A 20,533-nucleotide genomic window follows, 5' to 3' on the forward strand; every position below is an offset into this window, starting at 1 on the left:
AAGCAAAGGGTATTATTGATTGCCCACTTCCTTAGTCTAACATTTAAGTACGAATCTCATTCATTCATTTACTGAATCATTCATGTTAAGTTGGCCTGAACTTATATGATCCCAAAATCTTGAGTGAAAAGTTGGCATCAAGTCTTTGGGGACAGAGCATTCAAAGAATGTTCCAAGGGGTGACATGTTTGCTATAAGGGGCTGCCATAGTCTACTAATTTTTTTGTCCCTCCCCACCCCAACCCCGTATCTAGGTGGGAATAAAAAGTAGAAATTAGCAAGTCAGGATATATCACAACTGAATCTGTAACCAGTGACTGCTAGATCACTGACATATGGGGCTGGCCACAAAAGGTTTTTTGACACAGCTTATGGAACAATACGGACAAACATTTTGGCCAACCCAGAGAAAACCATGTAGATGGGACCCTGGGCAGGCAAGCACATGTGTGCATGGAAGAGGGAGAAGACTTCTGCCCCCCTTACCTGCTCAAGCATCAGCTCTCTTAACCGTGCAATTTTCTCTCCATCTTCAGGGTGACTTAAGATATATTCTTTGACAAAGAATGCCTGGTAAGAAGAAGGAAAGTTTACTTCAAGAGGGTTACAAAGGAAGTAGAAGACACACTTATTGTTTCTAAGGCTTCTTTAAAGAAATGACTCCATTATACACCACTTTTGGGGGTTGGATGGAACGATTCAAAGTATGGCAGCTGGTCAGAGGGAATATAAGGAGTTGATTGTTAACAGGAAATCAGAGATTGCATGAACTTTGTATCTTTGGTAAAACAGATAGCAAATCTAAATCCATAAGCTTTTATGACATCATGTTGTTGTTCAGTCGCTCAGTCGTGTCCGACTCTCTGTGACTCCATGGAATGCAGCACACCAGGCCTCCCTGTCCTTCACTGTCTCCCAGACTTTGCCCAAGTTGTGCTAAACAATGTTCAAACTACCGGACAATTGAGCTCACTTCCCATGCTAGTAAGGTTATGTTAAAAATCCTTCAAGCTAAGTTTCAGCAGTACTTGAATCAAGAACCTCCAGATTTACAAGCTGGGTTTAGGAAAGGAAGAGAAACCAGAGATCAGATTGTCAACATTTGTTGGATCATAGAGAAAGCAAGGGAATTCCAGAAAAACATCTGCTTATGACATGCTATCCTAAAATAAATTGCCTAAAGACTCAGAATGATCAAATAAGATTAGATTCTTTTATGTCCAAGAATCACTCTTTACTCAGGGAAATGGGTTTAGGTAGCCATTTATTAAACAATTGTGATATCTTCACTACTTTTATTCAAGACAACACACACACACACACTTTTAACCTCAAAATATCACATTCTGGGAAACACAGTCAGTGTGCATCCCCATTTGCTCTATTAAGCAAAGAAATCTGGTTGTATTGATTGTAGCCCTATGTCAGCAGGCTGATGTATGTGCATATCTTGATAAAAGACTTCCGAAAACTTAAGAAATCACAAATGTAAACTTTCACACAACAATACCAAATTCTTACCTCTTGATACCTGGAAACTCCACCATTAACCGCAGCATCTATAACTCCATTCAGGCACATGGTTAGGGGATTAATATTCTGCATCTGTCTTGTCTGACACTGACTAATCAGAGTCTTCAGCTGCTGATTCTTATTCTCCAGCACTTCAATGGCATTTTCCAGAGGACTCATTTCTACCTGAGAACAAATGAGCATAAATATATATTGGCTTTTGTGACACTGAAGAAGAAAGACAAAGTAGATTATCCACATTCTGAATTATCTGTGCTCCCCTCAATATCTCTACCAGGGGCCATCAGTATAGAACAGACAAGGATATAGAAGACAAATTAGCTGTTTGTAAGCCCTGGGAAGAGAAGGTGATTATATTCACTGTCTGAAATGTGGTTCAAATAATCAGCAATCACCGATTATACATTAGCACTAAAACAGTTAATTTAATCCTTGAAACAAAATTCAAGCCTATGTATTTTACAATTTATTTTTTCTTTTCTTTTGAAGGTTAAATATTCAAGGACCCTTCATATTCTTAGCATCTTTCTAGATACTTAATGCAAAGTACCACAGGAGATAACAAATGCATTTACAGATCCTCTGATGTCAAGGAGATTTCAGCCCAGTTGGGAAGATGGGACATATACCCATGTGGACCCCACATGCATACATAACAGCACCATAAGGTGGCACAGGATGGCACACAGTTCTGAGTTATAGAAAATAAGATAATCAGATATGCTGCAGGATCTATTTGTTCCAGGAGAGCCAACTAGAGTCATAGTGACCTTTCCATTCTGAGTTTTAATGGGAGACTCATTGTGAAAATGCTGCTGCTGCTCTTCAAAGGTACAGCACTGTGACTGGCACTGACATTGACATGCTCTTTGAAGAGAAGGTCTGCCAAGCTCTCGTCTGTATAATAAGCTAAGCTTAAGGATTATTAAGGAAGGGAAATTATTATCGGTTAAGGAAATAGTTTCTAAAGGTCACCTGAATCATCTTAAACCAACACTCAAAAGTACTAGAATGATTTGACTCTGTCAAAATTCAGAATGTACATTTATCAAAAGACATTATGTAAGAGGACAGATAAACCAGAAAGTAGGAGAAGATATTTGTAACATGTAAAAATCATCAGTCTATGTCCAGAATATATAAAGAACTCTTATAAGCCATTTAGAGAAAGGCAAACAGCCCACTTAAATATGGACAAAAAACATAGCCATTTTATGAAGGAAGAAACCCAAATGACCAGTAGACATAAGAAAAGTGTCAAACTGCATTTTTGATCTAAGAAGTGAAAACTAATACCACACTGATATACTACTAAGCACTCAGCAGAATGGCAAAATAAGTATGACAGTAGCAAATGAAGTGAGAATGTGAGGAACTGAATCTCTTAACTCCTGCTGTTGAATGTTCAAATCGGTTCCATCACTTTGGGATTATTTATTAAAGATGAAGATATCTATATATTTTGTGAGCCAGTAATTCTGCTCCTAGGCCTATATCTGAGGAGAAGTGGAGTAGAAGATCTGTATACATGTGTACTAGGAAACATGTACAAAATATTCATACTCATCTCCAAAACCTGTACATCCATCAAAAAAAGAATGCATAAACGTATAGAGGTATACAATGGAATAGTACACAACAGTGAAAACAAGTCACATGTTATAACGTGGACTAATCTTGTAAATACTGACAGATGCAGTTATGCTAGAATATATACAGAATTACATTATTCCACAGGTGTACCTCTTTTTATTGTACTTTGCTGTACTGTGCTTCACAGATGCTGTGTTTTCCATAAATTGAAACCCTCCATTGAGTCAGTCTATTGGGATCATTTTTTTCAACAGCATTTGCTCACTTCATGCTCTGTGCACACTTTAATTCTCACAATATTTTACACTTTTTCATTACTGTATTTGTCATGGTGATCTGTGATCAGTGGTCTTTGATGTTACTATTATAACTGATGTGGCATTTTTTTAGGAATAAAGTTCACATACACTTCTTTAAGACAACGCTATTACGTACTTAATACACTATAGTATAATGTGAACATCACTTTTACATACACTGGGACATCAACTAATCCGTGTGACTTGCTTTATTGTGGTAGTCTGAAGCTGAACTTGCACCATCTCCAGGATATGCCTTGTAAAGTTTAAAGCCACGTAAACTAAACTGACTTGTTTAAAGAGACATATATAGGTAATAAACAAAGCAAGAGAATGGCCACCATAAAAGCTATGACACGGGAGGGAGCGGCACACGAGGCCAGCAGGGTGCTACTGCCAATATGCCGTTTCTGAGCGGCGGTAAACAGGGTTTTATTTTCCAATTATTTATGACATTAAACTTTTGTTTTGAGATTACAAACGTTAACTCACAAAGAAGTCTGAGAGTTCTGATGAACTGAAAGTTAAAAAGGCAACAAAACCTCTTGGAAACAGAAAGTAGAACAGTGGTTGCCAGATGCTGGGGGATGGGGGAAAAGGGAAATTGCTGCTCAATGGATATTGGACAACAATGTGCATACAGCTAATACCACTGTACTATACATTTAAAACCGGTTATGATGGTGACTTGTGTGTATTTTTGATCACAGTTTTTAAAAAATTCATGCTTACCCTGTAAGTGTTAGTAATATGAAGACATTTTACAAGTAAGCAAAATAAAACACAGTAAATACAGACAAATAATAACCTAGGGAAATACTTCCAACATATATTTCAGACGAATTATCAATATATCTCAAATACTGATGAAAACTATACAAAGAATATAATCAGTGCATTCACCAAAAAGTGAGTTAATATACGAAAACATACCATCTTCACTAGCACTCAACAAATGCCAAAAAAAGCCAACCCTACTGTGACCACTTTTGGCCTAATATCTGGAAATTTTAAAATAATATACAGCACTCTGTGTTGAGAATTCTGGGAAAATGGTTATTCCCAAGAACAGTTATCTCCTCCAGACAGGGCATAAATTGATACATGCCACTGCTGATCCATGAGTCACTATTACTGATTATATGATGGTGAAATTATTCTAAGGAGACGGTTAAAGTAGTGCATAAAGAATACTGTGTAGAAATGTTTATCAATAAATTATTTTCCATTGGTCCCAGATTGTGATCTTTAATTACTATCCACCACTGTAAAGAATCAGGAGTCATAGGAGAAATGGTCGCTTTCAGGTCTGGGGCAAGATTGCACAAGTGAGTCTGCACTACCCAGAGAGCAAGGAAGGCTTGTTAAAGCAGCTGGGCTGGCCGGCTGTCAATTCACTCTCCTTACTGGAGGGATGTCCTTGGGGAACAGGAAAGAAAGCAGGTGACTGAGGTCTTGTCTTCTTGTCAATTAAAGCTTCAATATAGACTAACTGCTAAGAGAAAGAGATGGTATCTATGGAATGCCCTTAGCAGAAGTCCCCAGTTACAAGATTGCTTACAGTAAATAAACCCAGAGTCCCTCAGGCATGCTTCACTAGAGAATGTCCCAGAGCAGTTTGACAACTCTCTGTAGTATAAATTGGAATGTTTCACAATTTAAATTTTATGATTCAAATGTGCCTTCTGTATGAGGAACTCTGTGAACTTCCCTTAGAGACTCTGTCTCCAGATCTGAATTATTAGTGATACGGGAAGGAAGGACATGGAGGACAAAACTTGAGGTCTCAGATATCTCTCTGCTTCACCCCAGCCTCTTGACTGCCTAAAAGTTGTCAGTAAAGTTTGACGCTGATTCCTATGCTTGATTTGACAACTGGCCTGTGTATTAGCTCAGTGACAAAGACAACTTGGATACTGTCAAAAGGACTGAGGAGCCAACCTGAAAATGCTTTCAATGGGCAAAATGGAACCATGTGAAAAGTAATGAGTAATAATTGCTGTGGATTCAAACAAAACAAATATGTTTAAATCCATGATGCTAAACAAAACTATCAAAATAAAACCCTCTTTGGTCACATTTATAGGGTGTTGTAAGTACTCTTGCCTGGAGAATCCCATGGACGGAGGAGCCTGGTGGGCTGCAGTCCATGGGGTCGCTAAGAGTCGGACACAACTGAGCGACTTCACTTTCACTTTTCACTTTCCTGCATTGGAGAAGGAAATGGCCTCCAACTCCAGTGTTCTAGCCTAGAGAATCCCAGGGATGGGGAGCCTGGTGGGCTGCTGTCTATGGGTTTGCACAGAGTCGGACACGACTGAAGTGACTTAGTAGTAGTAGTAGTAGTGGGTGCTAAGTCGCTTCAGTCATGTCCAACTCTCTATGACCCTAAGGACTGTAGCCCACCAGGCTCCTCTGTCCACGGGATTCTCCAAGCAAGAATACTGGAGCGGGTTGCCATGCCCTCCTCCAGGGGATCTTCCTGATCCAGGGATTGAATCCACATCTCTTATGTCCTCTGCATTGACAAGCAGGTTCTTAACCACTGGTGCCACCTGGGAAGCCCTTATAGGGTGTTAGGAAACCAAATTATTATTTTGAAAATTGGTAAATCAAAGGAAAGAAAAAAGTATTAGACTTCCTTTCCCATACCTTAGGGTAATCAGATTGTCGATGAAGGGATGTTTCTCTTTATAAAAGTATTCTAATCAATAAATGAAGACAGTGATAAAATATCACCCTTTTGTAACCTCTACTAGATTCCTGGACAGGGGCAATGATCAGTGCTGCTTGCCAACCACAGCATATAACACCTGAGAAGTAGTCTTGCAAAAAATAAAAGACAAAAAGACATTTTATCAAGCTTTTAGATCTAGCTGTCAATTTACCAAAAAATATAGGAACAAAGAAACATATTAAGTGATCTCACTGATTCATAGTCTGCAAAATCCAGACTCAAGGAAACACTTCAGGATAAACAACCTGATTTCTTCAACAAAAAAGCTGCAAGGAAAAAAATAATTTGGGGGAACCTATAGATCAAATGAGATCTAGGAGGTATTTCAACCAATGTGAATATGTGGCCCTTATCTGGGTCCAGGTTCAAAAAATAGATGACAAAAACAAACAAAAACCTATAAAATGAATTAGAGAATTGTGAATAAATTGGATATTTTATGGTCAAGGAATTACTGTTAAAATTTTTAGATGGAAAACGTAAAGACAATAATGGTACTGTATTTATGTTTCTGATAAATACACAGACTGAAATATTCTTATATAGTGTCTAGGACTGATTTCCAAACAATCCAGTGTAAAAGGGAATGGAGGGAGGTGTAGACACAAAATCGGCCTTTTTGATAACTGTTGAAGTAAAATAATGGGTAACTAGGTTTATTATATCTTGTCTCTATTTTTACATGACATAACTTTAGTTTTAAAAAGGAGACTGGCTGCTGTGTACAGGAGTGGCTGCAGCAGGGGGAGGCCAGAAAGGCAGAAGCAGGTAACCTCTTAGGAAACTACTCAGAAATCAGGCACTGGATGTATGGCAAAGACCACCACAATGTCCAAGAGTAATTAGCCTCCAATTAAAATAAATTAAAAAAAGAAATCAGGCACTGGATGTATGGCAAAGACCACCACAATGTCCAAGAGTAATTAGCCTCCAATTAAAATAAATTAAAAAAAGAAATCAGGCACTGGATGTATGGCAAAGACCACCACAATGTCCAAGAGTAATTAGCCTCCAATTAAAATAAATTAAAAAAAGAAATCAGGCACTGGATGTATGGCAAAGACCACCACAATGTCCAAGAGTAATTACCCTCCAATTAAAATAAATTAAAAAAAGAAATCAGGCACTGGATGTATGGCAAAGACCACCACAATGTCCAAGAGTAATTACCCTCCAATTAAAATAAATTAAAAACAGATTTTTTTTTTTTTTGCCAGTCCAGGTTCAATGCACGATGCTGGATGCTTGGGACTGGTGCACTGGGACGACCCAGAGGGATGGTATGGGGAGGGAGGAGGGAGGAGGGTTCAGGATGGATTTTCTTTTAAAAATTTAAAATAAATAAAAATTGAAAAAAAAAAATAAAAATAAAAAATAAATTAAAAAAAGAAATCAGGCACTGGATGTATGGCAAAGACCACCACAATGTCCAAGAGTAATTAGCCTCCAATTAAAATAAATTAAAAAAAGAAATCAGGCACTGGATGTATGGCAAAAACCACCACAATGTCCAAAAGTAATTAGCCTCCAATTAAATAAATTTAAAAAAGAAATCAGGCACCACTGGATGTATGGCAAAACCACCACAATGTCCAAAAGTAATTAGCCTCCAATTAAAATAAATAAATTTTAAACAGAAATCAGGAACTGGATGTATAGCAAAACCACCACAATGTCCAAAAGTAATTAGCCTCCAATTAAAACAAATAAATTTAAAAAAGAAATCAGGCACTGGATATACGGCAAAAACCACCACAATGTCCTAAAGTAATTAGCCTCCAATTAAAATAAATAAATTAAAAAGAGAAATCAGGCACTGGATGTATGGGAAAACCCACCATAATATCCTAAAGTAATTAGCCTCCAATTAAAATAAATAAATTAAAAAAAGAAATCAGGCACTGGCTGTATGGCAAAACCACCACAATGTCCTAAAGTAATTAGCCTCCAATTAAAATAAATAAAAAGAGAAATCAGGCACTGGATGTATGGGAAAACCCACCATAATATCCTAAAGTAATTAGCCTCCAATTAAAATAAATTAAATTTTAAAAAGAAATCAGGCAGTAGATGGCGCTATCAGAAGGGAGATGAGCAGGGCTCAGATGCTGGGTAATTTGGAAAGTACCTAGAGCCACACAACTTTCTGATGGATCTGATGTGAAGTATGATAACATTCTCTCTCAGTGGGTAAAGAATTCACCTGCAGTGCAGGAGACACAGGTGGGTTTGATCCCTGGTGGAGGAAAATGACAACCCATTCCAGTATTCTTGAAAAATCCCAAGGACAGAGGAGCCTGGAGGGCCACAGTCCCTGAGGTCACAGTCAGATACAGCTGAGCGACTATGCACACACATGATAATATTGGGGCTTCCCAGGTGGCACTAGAGGTAAAGAACCCTCCTGTCAATGCAGGAGTCATAGGAGATGCAAGTTTGATCCCTGGGTGGGGAAGATCCCCTGGAGGAGAGCATGGCAACCTATTTCAGTATTCATGCCTGGAGAATCCCATGGACAGAAGAGCCTGGCAGGCTATAGTACATAGGATCACAAAGAGTCAGATACGACTGAAGCGACTTAGCGTAGCACACAGCACATAAGAATACTGTCATTATCTTTAAGGCTTAGAAATACCATTATTTGTACACTCTATTTTATAGCTTTTTCACCATGTTTAAAATGTTTTAAATAAGCTTATTTTTAATCAAAAATATTTTCTTTTAAAAACAATTATTGAGGAAACAGTAGTTCAAAGAGGCTTATCATCTTTGAAAGAATGGGATAATATGTTCAATAATGTTCTGGGGTTATGATTTACAGAATAAAGGCCCATTATCTCAACTGAAATCTTTGCTACCAGATGTTTCAGAACTCAGAATTTTTCTGACTTCAGAAAGGTAACATAGCACATATAGTATATTACACCATCCTCAGGCAGGGTCTAAAGACGTTTCCTTTAATCAAATGTGTTAATATTTCTGTAGTAAAGTATATGAGTAGTCATACTAAGTGAGATAAAGATCATAAATGGTCTTAGATTGGGTTAGGTATATTAACTGAATTTTGGAGCCAAACTTATAAACACATCTTTTGGTATTCAGAATCTTTTAGAGTTTGGTAAGGTCCAAAAGGAATTTTAACTCACTGTGGCACATATGTCTTGAGTGCCCCCATCATCAGGACCTTCTCACTGGCAATTAAAGCAGGAAATCAACAACACTAATAGAAGGTGGGGATATGCCAGGCAGCGGGAATAAGAGAAAGACACGAGGTTGTCAGAAGTGGGCTGTGTTCAGGAACAAAACAGCCCAGTTGGATTTGTTCTGTTTGACAGAGTCTAAGATTGCATATTCTAATAAAGTAGGCAGCTGCTGTTTGAAAGGCTGTGTTTAGTAACTCTCCCTTAATCACTATCAGCATGCTGCTTTTTATTAGCAGGCTGTGTGAGTGTGTGTATAATATTTCTAAGGTTAGGAACACTGGTAAGACTTCACAGAATTTACCTCTCTGGGTAGTAAGTAGCTGGCAAGGCTCTCTGAATCATTAATACAGCAAGGATGACTAAGAACATTCCTGTGGTTTGGGCCCATGCCATTCAGCAGGAAGCAAAACATTAAGACTTTCTGAGCAATGAACTCAGCAGCCTCTTCCACAGGAGGCCACAGGGTCCATCACGGAAGCGACCAACTCTGTGGACCTCTGATTCAGACTTGACAAGAACATACCCACACTGGTGTAATCTGCTGAATGGAGTGCAGTTTGTTAAGAGAGCTGTATGAATTTTTTAGCCTTGCAAAATGAAAATGCCATTAAACCCCTAGCATGATTGAACAGAATAAACTGAGGGTCATTTCAATGCTTAGAGACTGCAGGTAGGACAAGCCATTCTTGGAAGACAATTTGGGTGGGATCTGCTCTTACGGATTCACTGACAGCTTGGGCTTGTTACCTAAAAAAGGAAGGGGCTACATTACATCTTCACAATTGGCACATTTTTCCATCAGGACTGTGGCAAAGGGCTGGCCCCTGACATAATGGATATGCCAGGGGTGGGAGGGGGGATTCTTGGGGGCATAGGTCTGTGGCTGACAGCAAGGGGCTGGGGCCTTGATAACTGTTGGGGAGGGGTTCTCACTCCAGACATGGCTGCCTTCCAAAAATGCTCTCTCCCTTCCCACAGCAGGGGGAATGTTTTACAATCGAAGGCTCTTCGGTTCTGCAAGGAGATCCAACCAGTCCCTCCTAAAGGAAATCAGTCCTGAATATTCATTGGAAGGACTGATGTTAAAGCTGAAATTCCAGTAGTTTGGCCACCTGATGGGAAGAAGTGACTCATTAGAAAAGACCCTGATGCTCAGAAAGATTGAAGGTGGGAGAAGAAGGGGACACAGAGGATGAGATGTTTGGATGCATCACCGACTCAACGGATGTGAGTTTGAGTAAATTCTGGGAATTGGTGATGGACAGGGAGGCCTGGCATGCTGCAGTCCACGGGGTCACAAGGAGCCAGACACGACTGAGCGACTGAGCTGAACTGAACTGCTCTTTGGTTGCCGTGATTTCCACATTCTCAATGACACCCACTGATCGCTCCACTGGTGCTCAGGGAGAACAGCACAGTGGCATCCTTCTGCTGTGAACTGTTACAGCATGGACCTACTGTGTTTCAGATACTGTGCTTGGCTTGACACTGGCCTCACACTGCTTATAAGGCAAGAAGAAAAAAATATACCTAGCTTTGGAGTCAGAAAAATCTGGGTTTGAGTTTATCCTTTTTTAGTATCTTGCTACGGGATCTGTGGCAAAGGCTTTTAACCTCTTGTCAAAACTTGTGAAAAGAAGGGTAAGAATATGTACCTTGGACATGGAGAAATGAAAACCACAGCACACTGTTGGTGGGAATGTAAATTGGTTCAGTCACCTTAGAAAATAGGATGGAAGTGCCTCAAAAAACTAAAAACAGAATTACCATGTAATCCAGCAATCCTATTCCTGGCTATATGGTGAAAAAAAAAGAAAATACTAATTCAAAAAGATACACGCACCTCAATGTTCGTAGCAGCATTCTGTACAATAGCCAAGATATGCAAACAACCCAAGTGCCCATCCACAGATAAATGGATAGAGAAGATAGAGGTGAGGTATATAATTGCGTATATATACGCACACATACACACAATGGAATATTACTCAGCCATAGAAAAGAATTAAGTCGTATTATTTGCAACAGTGTAGATGAACCTAGAGGGTATTATACTTAGTGAAATAAGTCAAAGAAAGATAAACACTCTTTGTTATCACTTACATGTGAAATCTAAAAATAAAGAAATGCAAATAACAAAACAAAAATGAATACATACCTTGTAGCTTTGACATGGTGATCAAATAAGATAATGTAGATAACTTTCTTCCACTGAAGATAAACAGTGAAGGTCTCATAGCTAGATTGGTTAGGGGAGCTGGAATTCCAGTTTCTCTAACTCAAGGGCCTGAGGCGTTGACAGGCTGCATTCAGAGCTATTTTGGAGGGATCACTCGGGCTGGCTGGGCTAGGCCAATGGGTCCCTTTCCAGCTTTCATCATAGCAGTCAACATCACAAACTTCACTAAATTACTAGGAGTGTTTCCAGGGACTTGGAGTCCAAAGCAGAAGCAGTGAATACATGGCCTGACTCCAGGTGAACAACTGTGCTGAGCAAGTATCAATACTTGAGAGTAAGCTCTGATCCTTACCACTTCACGCTTCTCCACTTCAAACCAGCGGGAGATTCCAGGTAAACTCTGCACCAAGTATAGTGATGTTCTTTCCACCCAGAGACTCTATGAAATACAAAACAAATTAATTTGTTACCAAGTTCCCAAGTTACCTTCTTTCCAGTTACTAAGCAATGACTAATGTTTGCCATTCAATTTTACCAAGTTTTCAGTCTTTGTCAGCTTTTCTTTAGTATTCATTCCAGTGCTTCAGCAATCTCCTTGCACTCAGGAAGCTATCTCAGTAAGACATGCTGAAGCTTACGTTAATTTCATTGTATATAATCTGAAACTTTTTTCTGTGCAGAATACATGATATACTTCAGACAATAATCTTAAAAATGTAAAAACAAGTCATCACATTCTTTCCTTTTTCTCTAAATTTCTAATTTAAAGTTTCTCCACTCCTCAAGGGGGTCTAGCCATTTTTCCTTGGAATGGAATATAGTATCAAGCTAATCATCATGAGGTTAGACAGAATCCTCAAGAAGGAAAGGGCTTTAGGAATCTCATAGCCTAATCTTTCTGTATTAAAGATGAAAGACATTAGCCCTCCAAAAGGCATGTGTACTGTGCTTAGTCTTGTCTGACTCCTTGTGACCCTATGGGCTGTAGCCCATCAGGCACCTCTGTCCACGGGGATTCTCCAGGCAAGAATACTGAAGTGGGTAGCCTATTTTCCAGGGGATTTTCCTGACCCACAAATCGAACCAGGGTCTCCTGCATTACAGGCAGATTCTTTACCAGCTGAGCTACCAGGGAAGCCCAAGGGGCATGTGACCTGCTCAAAGCTACATTCTCATCACCTGTACTGCCAGCCCCAGGACCCCTGCACTAGAATGTCTGACTCCCCCATGGCTACAGTTACTGTGCCATGTGCACTGCTGTGATCCAGGAGGATCTGTACTTGGAGCTGGGCCTCCCTCTGGCCAGGATGAGCACCTCCATGACATGTGAAATCACAGGTGCCTTTGGTAAGAGCTGCTGTTGACAATGGGTCTCTCTTTCGTCAACAGGCTTCTGCATTTCTGCCTCATGTTTCCTGGTTAAACAAAGCGTATTCCTACGTGTAGTAAACCTGACAAAGTTCCTGAAACTCTGCCATTCAACAACAACAACAAATCGAAGGATTTCTCTGTGCCAGCCAAGATCTAATGAGATGAATACGGCAGCAGCCCTGTGACAGGACGCCAGAGCACTCTGCTGGTGACGAGGGGTGAAGCAGATCAAGAAGGGCTGAGGGGGCTTCCCTGGCGTCTCAGTGGAAAAGAATCTGCCTGCCAATGCAGGAGACATAGGTTCGATCCCTGATCCGGGAAGATGCCACATGCTGAGGAGCAACTTATCACGTGTGTGACAACGATTCAGCCTGTGTTCCAGAGCTGGGGAACCCCAACTACTGAGCCCACATGCTCTAGACTGTGTTCTGCAACAAGAGAAGCCACCGCAATGAGAAGCCTGAGCACCGCAACTAGAGAGTAGCCCAGCTTGCTGCAATTAGAGAAAAGCCTGAGTGGCAATGAAGACCCAGCACAGGTTTTAAAAAGAAGAAAGGCTCAGGGAGAAGAGAGAGGAACAGTCCAGGTGCTGGGGGAAAACAGGAGGAAGCAGGCACACAAGGCATCCTGTGGGAGGAGGATTGTGCTTCACTGAGGAGGTGACACGTGAGCGGAATTTTGAAGAGTGAGTAGGAGTTTGCCAGGCGGAGAGCGGGGGAGGCGGTGCAGGCAGCAGGAAGCAGAGATGCAAGCGGCTTGTGAAAGGGCATGGCAGGAGATGAAGGGAGGGCTCCGTGCTGCCAGAGCTGATAGAGTGGGTGAGTGGGCTGCAGCAGAGATGAGGCTTCTGGAAGGGCAGTTTGGAGACAGATGCTGAGGGTTGTGAGCACAGGAAAAAGGAGCCAGATTTATTATTTTTTTTAAGGAGGGTTGCTACACCATTGATAAATATTTAAAGTGATGGCCAAAAGGAAATGTGGTGCTGCAGAAAAAGCAATGGAGAAGGCATCAGAAAATGTGCATTCTAGTGCAGGGTCTGGGGCATTGAGAATGCCATTCTGAGCAAGTCACCTGCCTGATTCTGGGCGACCTTGGACTTTCTATCTACTGGAAACTTGCAATGAAAACTATATTATACACTAATGATCTTTAATCAGTTTTGGAAGGCAGAAAGAAAAATCATCCAGAGGGATTAGAAAATGGTCATGGACCTTTTCAGTAACATCATAGCGTTATTTTCCAGTGGTTTCCTGGCCTTGATGTTTAACCCATCAATGTCCTTGACCAAAGGACTGTGCTTTGCTTGGTCTCATCATAACACTGCAAAACTACCCAGCTTTCCCTCTGATCACTTGGCTGTGAGCGATTCCGGAGTTACTGTGAGGAGCATCAGGGACTGAAACTTAGGCAGGAGTGACAAGTGAGTTCACATCAATCACAGCTGATAGCATTAGAAGAACATTTCCCAGCTTCCCTGATAGCTCACTTGGTAAAGAATCCACCTGCAATGCAGGAGACCCCGGTTCGATTCCGGGGTCAGGAAGATCCCCTGGAGAAGGGATAGGCTACCCACTCCAGTATTTTGGGGTTTTCCTGGTGGCTCAGCTGGTAAAGAATCCACCTGCAATGTGGGAGACCTGGGTTCAATCCCTGGGTTGGGAAGATCCCCTGGAGAAGGGAAAGACTACCCACTCTAGTATTCTGGCCTGGAGAATTCCATGGACTGTATACTCCGTGGGGTCACAAAGAGTCAGACATGCTGAGAGACTTTCACTTCACTGTGATGAAAGAAGCTAAGCCCAGTCACCCAGGATCCTACATTCATTTTACATTTTTTTGCTTGGAGGGAGATACTGGGGGTTTGTATGGTCTCACTTTGTCACTGTTATCAAGGAAAGGGCAGATTATAATTTATCTGTGGAACAATTTCACCCCTTTCCCCCAGTAAGGCTGTGAGAAACCTTGCTCTTTCTGGCTGAGAGAGAACTAGCAAGGCTTATCAGAACTGAGGATGGAAAACTCAACCCATGCAAAGAATCTATGGTTGGTCCTCTCAGATGTCTGAGTTACACATCATTCTATCGAGAAAAAGCAGCAGAAGATAGCACGGTCTCTCTCACTGGGCCAGGAGCCTCCCCAGTGGTTCTATCTCAGAATCACCTGTTCCTTCAGTATCCTTTACTCATGCCAGTCTCCCGTATCTGAGAATAAATACCTGAGGTTCCCACAGTTGGTTCAACATGAATGAATGGAGGACTGAGCTGAACCCTGAGATCTCAAAAACTGGACAGAGGACCACTGCCATTAGAGTCATCATAAACTTCAGGGCCTCCTCTGTGACCCAATGAGTCAGAATTCCCAGGCCAAGAAATCTGCTTGGTTAGAAAACAACTCATGTCACCCTGATAAGTGGTAGAGTTTAAGAATAATTAGACCACCTTTTGGTTTTATCACCTGTGTCTTGAGTAAATACTTAACAAGCATCTTGATATAAAAAGCTATTTGAGGAAACCATGTATCATAAGAATTGCTCAGTACCTTGAATTCATTCTCTTTATCTTTTGTGCCTTTGTGAAACGGTCTGTCGTAGCGGAATTTCCAGATGTGATTCACTTTATAAAAACTTTTGATGTTGTCTGGAACACCTTCTCTCTGAAGGACCTCCTGGCTTTCTGGGATGGGAGTCACGGCGTATATCTGCAAATCTAGAATTCAAGAGTCAAGGAGGGAACCTGATTTGGCAGACTCCCTGGGGCATGTGGCTTGACCTGAGCTATGGCAGAAAGAAAGGGATGGTGAACAAGCGAGTGTTTCTACTGGGGTAAAGTCAAAACTGCCAAGAAGGTACCAAGAACTCAGTTCATAGCAAATCACTTCTCAAACTACAAGCCTTAAAATAGCTTCACATAGGTCATTTTGACAAAGTACCAGTTTGAAATTTCTATTTCCTATGAATTCATTTATCATAGATTTTTTTGGGGAGTGGGGGTAGGTTTGAATGGCTTGGATCCTAGGTACTAAGGATTGTATTAATTTTAACCCTTGTTTATGAGGCTTTTATCTTTTATCTTTAGTGCATGTATGGTCCTTTTAAAATGTGTTTGTAAAATAATGTATAAATACCTATACAATCAAAGACAGCAACTGGTACTGATAGTAACTCATATGTTCCTTGTCTCTAGCCTTCGCACATTTGAGGTATCCACTCTCCCAAACCTTGTATTGCATAAGCAGAGTGTTTAGTTATAGTTGGTATTTTTGAAAACTACATTAAAGAGGTATTATATTTACTTATAAATTTACCATCTTTTCTTCTCATTCAAAGAAAGATAGCAAAATCTTTTCCCTTAAGTAATTGCTTGCTTCTGGTACATTTAAGTTTCTACTTTGGAATAGTATCCGTAATTTTCAGGCGGGGATTTCTGATCTTCTTTAAGATTGTCAATTTCAGGAAGAAAGAACAATTCATAAAGGAGTCCTGGAGTGAAGTTTCTTTGTCTCTAATGCCTGTGTAATTTCAGTTGAGTTGTTTATGTTTGCACAATGGGAGTGTCGATTACACGACAATTGTTAAATGCTATCCGGAATGCCATGGTTAAGAGTCCCTGAAAGATATAGGGCTACCTCTTCCTCTTCCCTTTCATCCAGAATAAAAATATCAAGGGAAAAGTGGGTAAGTGATATATGCCAGTAAACATAATGCTATCATTTCCTTGAACTGAAGTAGTTTCTACAGGGTGTGTGTGTGCGTGTGCGCACATGGGCATACTCAGTTGCATCTGACTCTTTGAGACCCCATGGACTGTAACCCAATAGGCTCCTCGGTCCATGGAATTCCCTGGGCAAGAATACTTGAGTGGGTTGTCATTTCTTTCTCCAGGGGATCTTCCCGATTCAGGGATTGAACCCACATCTCATGCAGTGGCAGGTGGATTCTTTACCATTGAGCCACCTGGGAAGCCCATTTCTACAGGGGATGCCAGAGGAAAATTATTCTAGGGGAAATCCTTAAAAAGGAGCTTTTAAAGCAGCGTTGAGATATAGAAAAGCTGCAACTAAAAGGAAAAAAATAATTCTCTTAACAGAATCCTTAAGGGGTTTCTTTTCAACTGACATTATGAGAATATCTAGCATAATTCTGTTTGGAAGGAGCGAAGCTAAAATTAAGATGATGAGAAAGAAGGAGAATGAGAACAGGGCTACTGACAAGGGGCCAGTGCCTGAAGCACCTGCACAGAAACACTCTGCAGCCAAAGGCCAGCAGGACCTAGTCAGAATCTGGTCTTTCTAGGTATGGATACACTGAGCTTCTGCCTGGAAGATGGTCTCGTCGGGTTGGTTGGCATGCTGCATGGCGATGGCGTGGGGGAACTCGTTCAGCATTCTCTGCTGGAAGGCCTCCAGTCTTTCGTAGTCATGCCCTCGACACACAAACTCTTTATTCTGGAGGTAAAATCAGAAAAAGAAACATTAGGACTGTGTAATTGAGTGCAATCACTACAGAGAGAAGCCAAAATATGCAACACTGGCAGTAACTAAGCATAGGCCCAACATCAATAGAATATAACCAAAAAAACCCACACTGGAACAGTCTAGAGAATTTGTACGAATATTAAGAATACAGGGCAAAGGTCAGAAGCATCATTCTCTATTGCTTCTAGTAAGTTACACAGCATGCCTCACTCTTCCAGGTTCACCTGCATGAGGTGCAAAGGAGTGTCTGATTCTCAGAGCACCAAAGTACAAAACAAAGCAACCGTGTTCCCTCCAAATGTTAGTGAACACATGTTACAGAGTATTTTAAAAACTGTATAACGAAGTTAAGTGGGCAAATTCTCAATTTGGAAGAAAGCAAAGTAAGCACAATCCCTAAAAATACATTTTATGCATCCTTTCTATAAAGGTCACAGAGATCGGTCTTAACCCTTTCACACCTAGATCCTTCCATGGAGAGGAAGGCCAAGCCGCCTGCATGCCAGCTCTCAGCAGGGCTGCTGCTGCAAGCATCCCTGCCACCCCTGACTCTGCTCAGCGTCCTGTAGCCAGGACCTCTGTTAACTGACTAAAGCCAACATTGGGGACTTTTAAGGCCTTGCTAAATGTTAGACAAATTTTTGTCTGTTTCTGGTTTGTTTTTACAATACATGTAAATATTCTGTTAGTTAGGACTCTCTCATTCAGGTAAAAACGGTGAAGGTTATCCTTGATGGAGGCCACAGAGCTGGCAGAATGGGGACCTTCTCAACAAGTACCTTCACGATCTGGTTATCGATATGGAACAACTGTTCCTGACAGTTTAAAGTGAAAGTATTAGTCACTCAGTCATGTCCTACTCTATGTGACCCCATGGACTGTAGCCCGCCAGCCTCCTGTATTCTCACCTGGAATTCTTTAGGTGAGACTACAGAAATGGGTAGCCATTCCCTTCCCAGGGGGTATTCCTGGCCCAGGGATCGAACCCAAATCCAGTGCAGGTGGATTCTTGACTGTCATGAGCCACCAGGGAAGTTTAATGATAGTCTAATGATAATGAAATTATAATTGTTAAGCACAGCCAGCACATACCTTATTTAACCCAAAGACACTTGAGAGGGTGTCCCCCACCACCATTTTGTAGCTGGGAACTGAGGATCAAGGTCATTACATACATTGTCCACATGTATGAGATTTAAGCTCAGGTCTGAGTCCAAGGCCTTAGCTCCCACTGTTCTGAACATGGCCTGGTACGTAGAAAAACTCCTAAGAGCTACAGAGACCAAGAAAGATTGCGGGATAAGATGCCCTGAGGATCTTTAAGGAGTAAAGTGCTTCGTGGTCTGGGGAGTTAAGGCCCAATGATCTCAGCAGTTCTCAGCTCTGGGAGGTTTCTGTGATTGCACCAAATGCAGTGAGGAAGCACTCTGGGCCAGAGTGAGGAAGTTAGAAACCACTCTGGGAAAGGGGCTCAGGGTTGCAGCTGAGAAAAAGCAGCTGCAGGCAGAGGAACCAAGCAGCAGAACTGAGCTCTGAGAACCTGCCACAATGCCTCACAAGTCACTCAATAAACCAATAAACCCCTGAGAAACACAAGCTAAGACAGACTCCTTAGGAATCAGGATTGCCCTCCCCACAAACAATCCTATATTTAAAATTTCTTGATTGAAGTCATACCTTCTGATGCTTTGTTATTTATTTTGCTCAAAATATATTCAACAAGGACCTACTGTATAGCAAAGGGAACTCTACTCACTATTCTGTAATAACCTATATGGGAAGAAAATCTAAAAAAGAATAGATACATGTATCAGTTCAGTTCAGTTGCTCAGTCATGTCCGACTCTTTGCGACCCCATGGACTGCAGCACGCCAGGCCTCCCTGTCCATCACCAACTCCCGGAGTTTACTCAAACTCATGTCCATTGAGTCAGTGATGCCATCCAACATCTCATCCTCTGTCGTCTCCTTCTCCTCCCGCCTTCAATCTTACCCATTTCAGGGTCTTTTCAAAACAGTCAGTTCTTTACATCAGGTGGCCAAAGTATTAGAGTTTTAGCTTCAGCATCAGTCCTTCCAATGAACACCCAGGACTGATCTCCTTTAGGATGGACTGGTTGGATCTCCTTGCAGTCCAAGAGACTCTCAAGAGTCTTCTCCAACACCACAGTTCAAAAGCATCAATTCTTTGGTGCTTAGCTTTCTTTATAGTCCAACTCGGAGAAAGACTGGCCAAAGAGGCCTTGTGATTGCCAGCCTCATCCATACATGACTACTGGAAAACCATAGCTTTGACTAGACAGATTGTTGGCAAAGTAAAGTCTCTGCTTTTTAATATGCTGTCTAGGTTAGCCATAGCTTTTCTTCCAAGGAGCAAGCATCTTTTAATTTCATGGCTGCAATCACCATCTGCAGTGATTTTGGAGCTCCCCAAAATAAAGTCTGTCACTGTTTCCATTGTTTCCCCATCTATTTGCCATGAAGTGATGGGACCAGATGCCATGATCTTTGTTTTCTGAATGCTGAGTTTTAAGTCAACTTTTTGATTCCCTTGTTTTACTTTCATCAAGAGGTTCTTTAGTTCTTTACTTTCTGCCATAAGGGTGGTGTCATCTGCATATCTGAGGTTATTGATATTTCTCCCAGCAATCTTGATTCCTAGTTGTGCTTCCTCCAGCCCAGCGTTTCTCATGATGTACTCTGCATAGAAGTTAAATAAGCAGGGTGACAATATACAGCCTTGATGTACGCCTTTTCCTATTTGGAACCAGTCTGTTTTTCCATGTCTAGTTCTAACTGTTGCTTCCTGACCTGCATGCAGATTTCTCAAGAGGCAGGTCAGGTTGTCTGGTATTCCTATCTCTTTCAGAATTTTCCACAGTTTGTTGTGATCCACACAGTCAAAGGCTTTGGCATAGTCAATAAAGCAGAAGTAGATGTTTTTCTGCCATTTATGGGGTCACACAGAGTCGGACATGACTGAAGTGACTTAGCAGCAGATGTTTTTCTGGAACTCTTGTGCTTTTTTGATGATCCAGCAGATGTTGGCAATTTGATCTCTGCTTCCTCTGCCTTTTCTAAATCCAGCTTGAACATCTGGATGTTCATGGTTCACATACTGTTGAAGCCTGGCTTGGAGAATTTTG

The 20,533-nt window shown here is 41.1% G+C and overlaps 1 protein-coding gene across 3 annotated transcripts in view; it reads right to left on the reverse strand.

Moving 5' to 3' along the window:
- The window catches only part of DOCK4 (dedicator of cytokinesis 4), a 477,735-nt gene that overhangs the window by 19,944 nt on the left and 437,258 nt on the right, over positions 1–20,533 (reverse strand). For all 3 annotated transcript variants that reach the window (XM_027539557.1, XM_027539555.1, XM_027539556.1), the window contains 5 exons: positions 17,217–17,358; positions 15,454–15,620; positions 11,897–11,983; positions 1,522–1,698; positions 487–570 (listed from right to left, as the gene is read on the reverse strand). In XM_027539557.1, the coding sequence (XP_027395358.1) occupies positions 487–570; positions 1,522–1,698; positions 11,897–11,983; positions 15,454–15,620; positions 17,217–17,358 (657 nt within the window). The remainder of the gene's footprint in view (positions 1–486; positions 571–1,521; positions 1,699–11,896; positions 11,984–15,453; positions 15,621–17,216; positions 17,359–20,533) is intronic.

Source organism: Bos indicus x Bos taurus, chromosome 4 (assembly GCF_003369695.1).
Source record: "Bos indicus x Bos taurus breed Angus x Brahman F1 hybrid chromosome 4, Bos_hybrid_MaternalHap_v2.0, whole genome shotgun sequence".
Classification (NCBI taxonomy): Eukaryota; Metazoa; Chordata; class Mammalia; order Artiodactyla; family Bovidae; genus Bos; species Bos indicus x Bos taurus.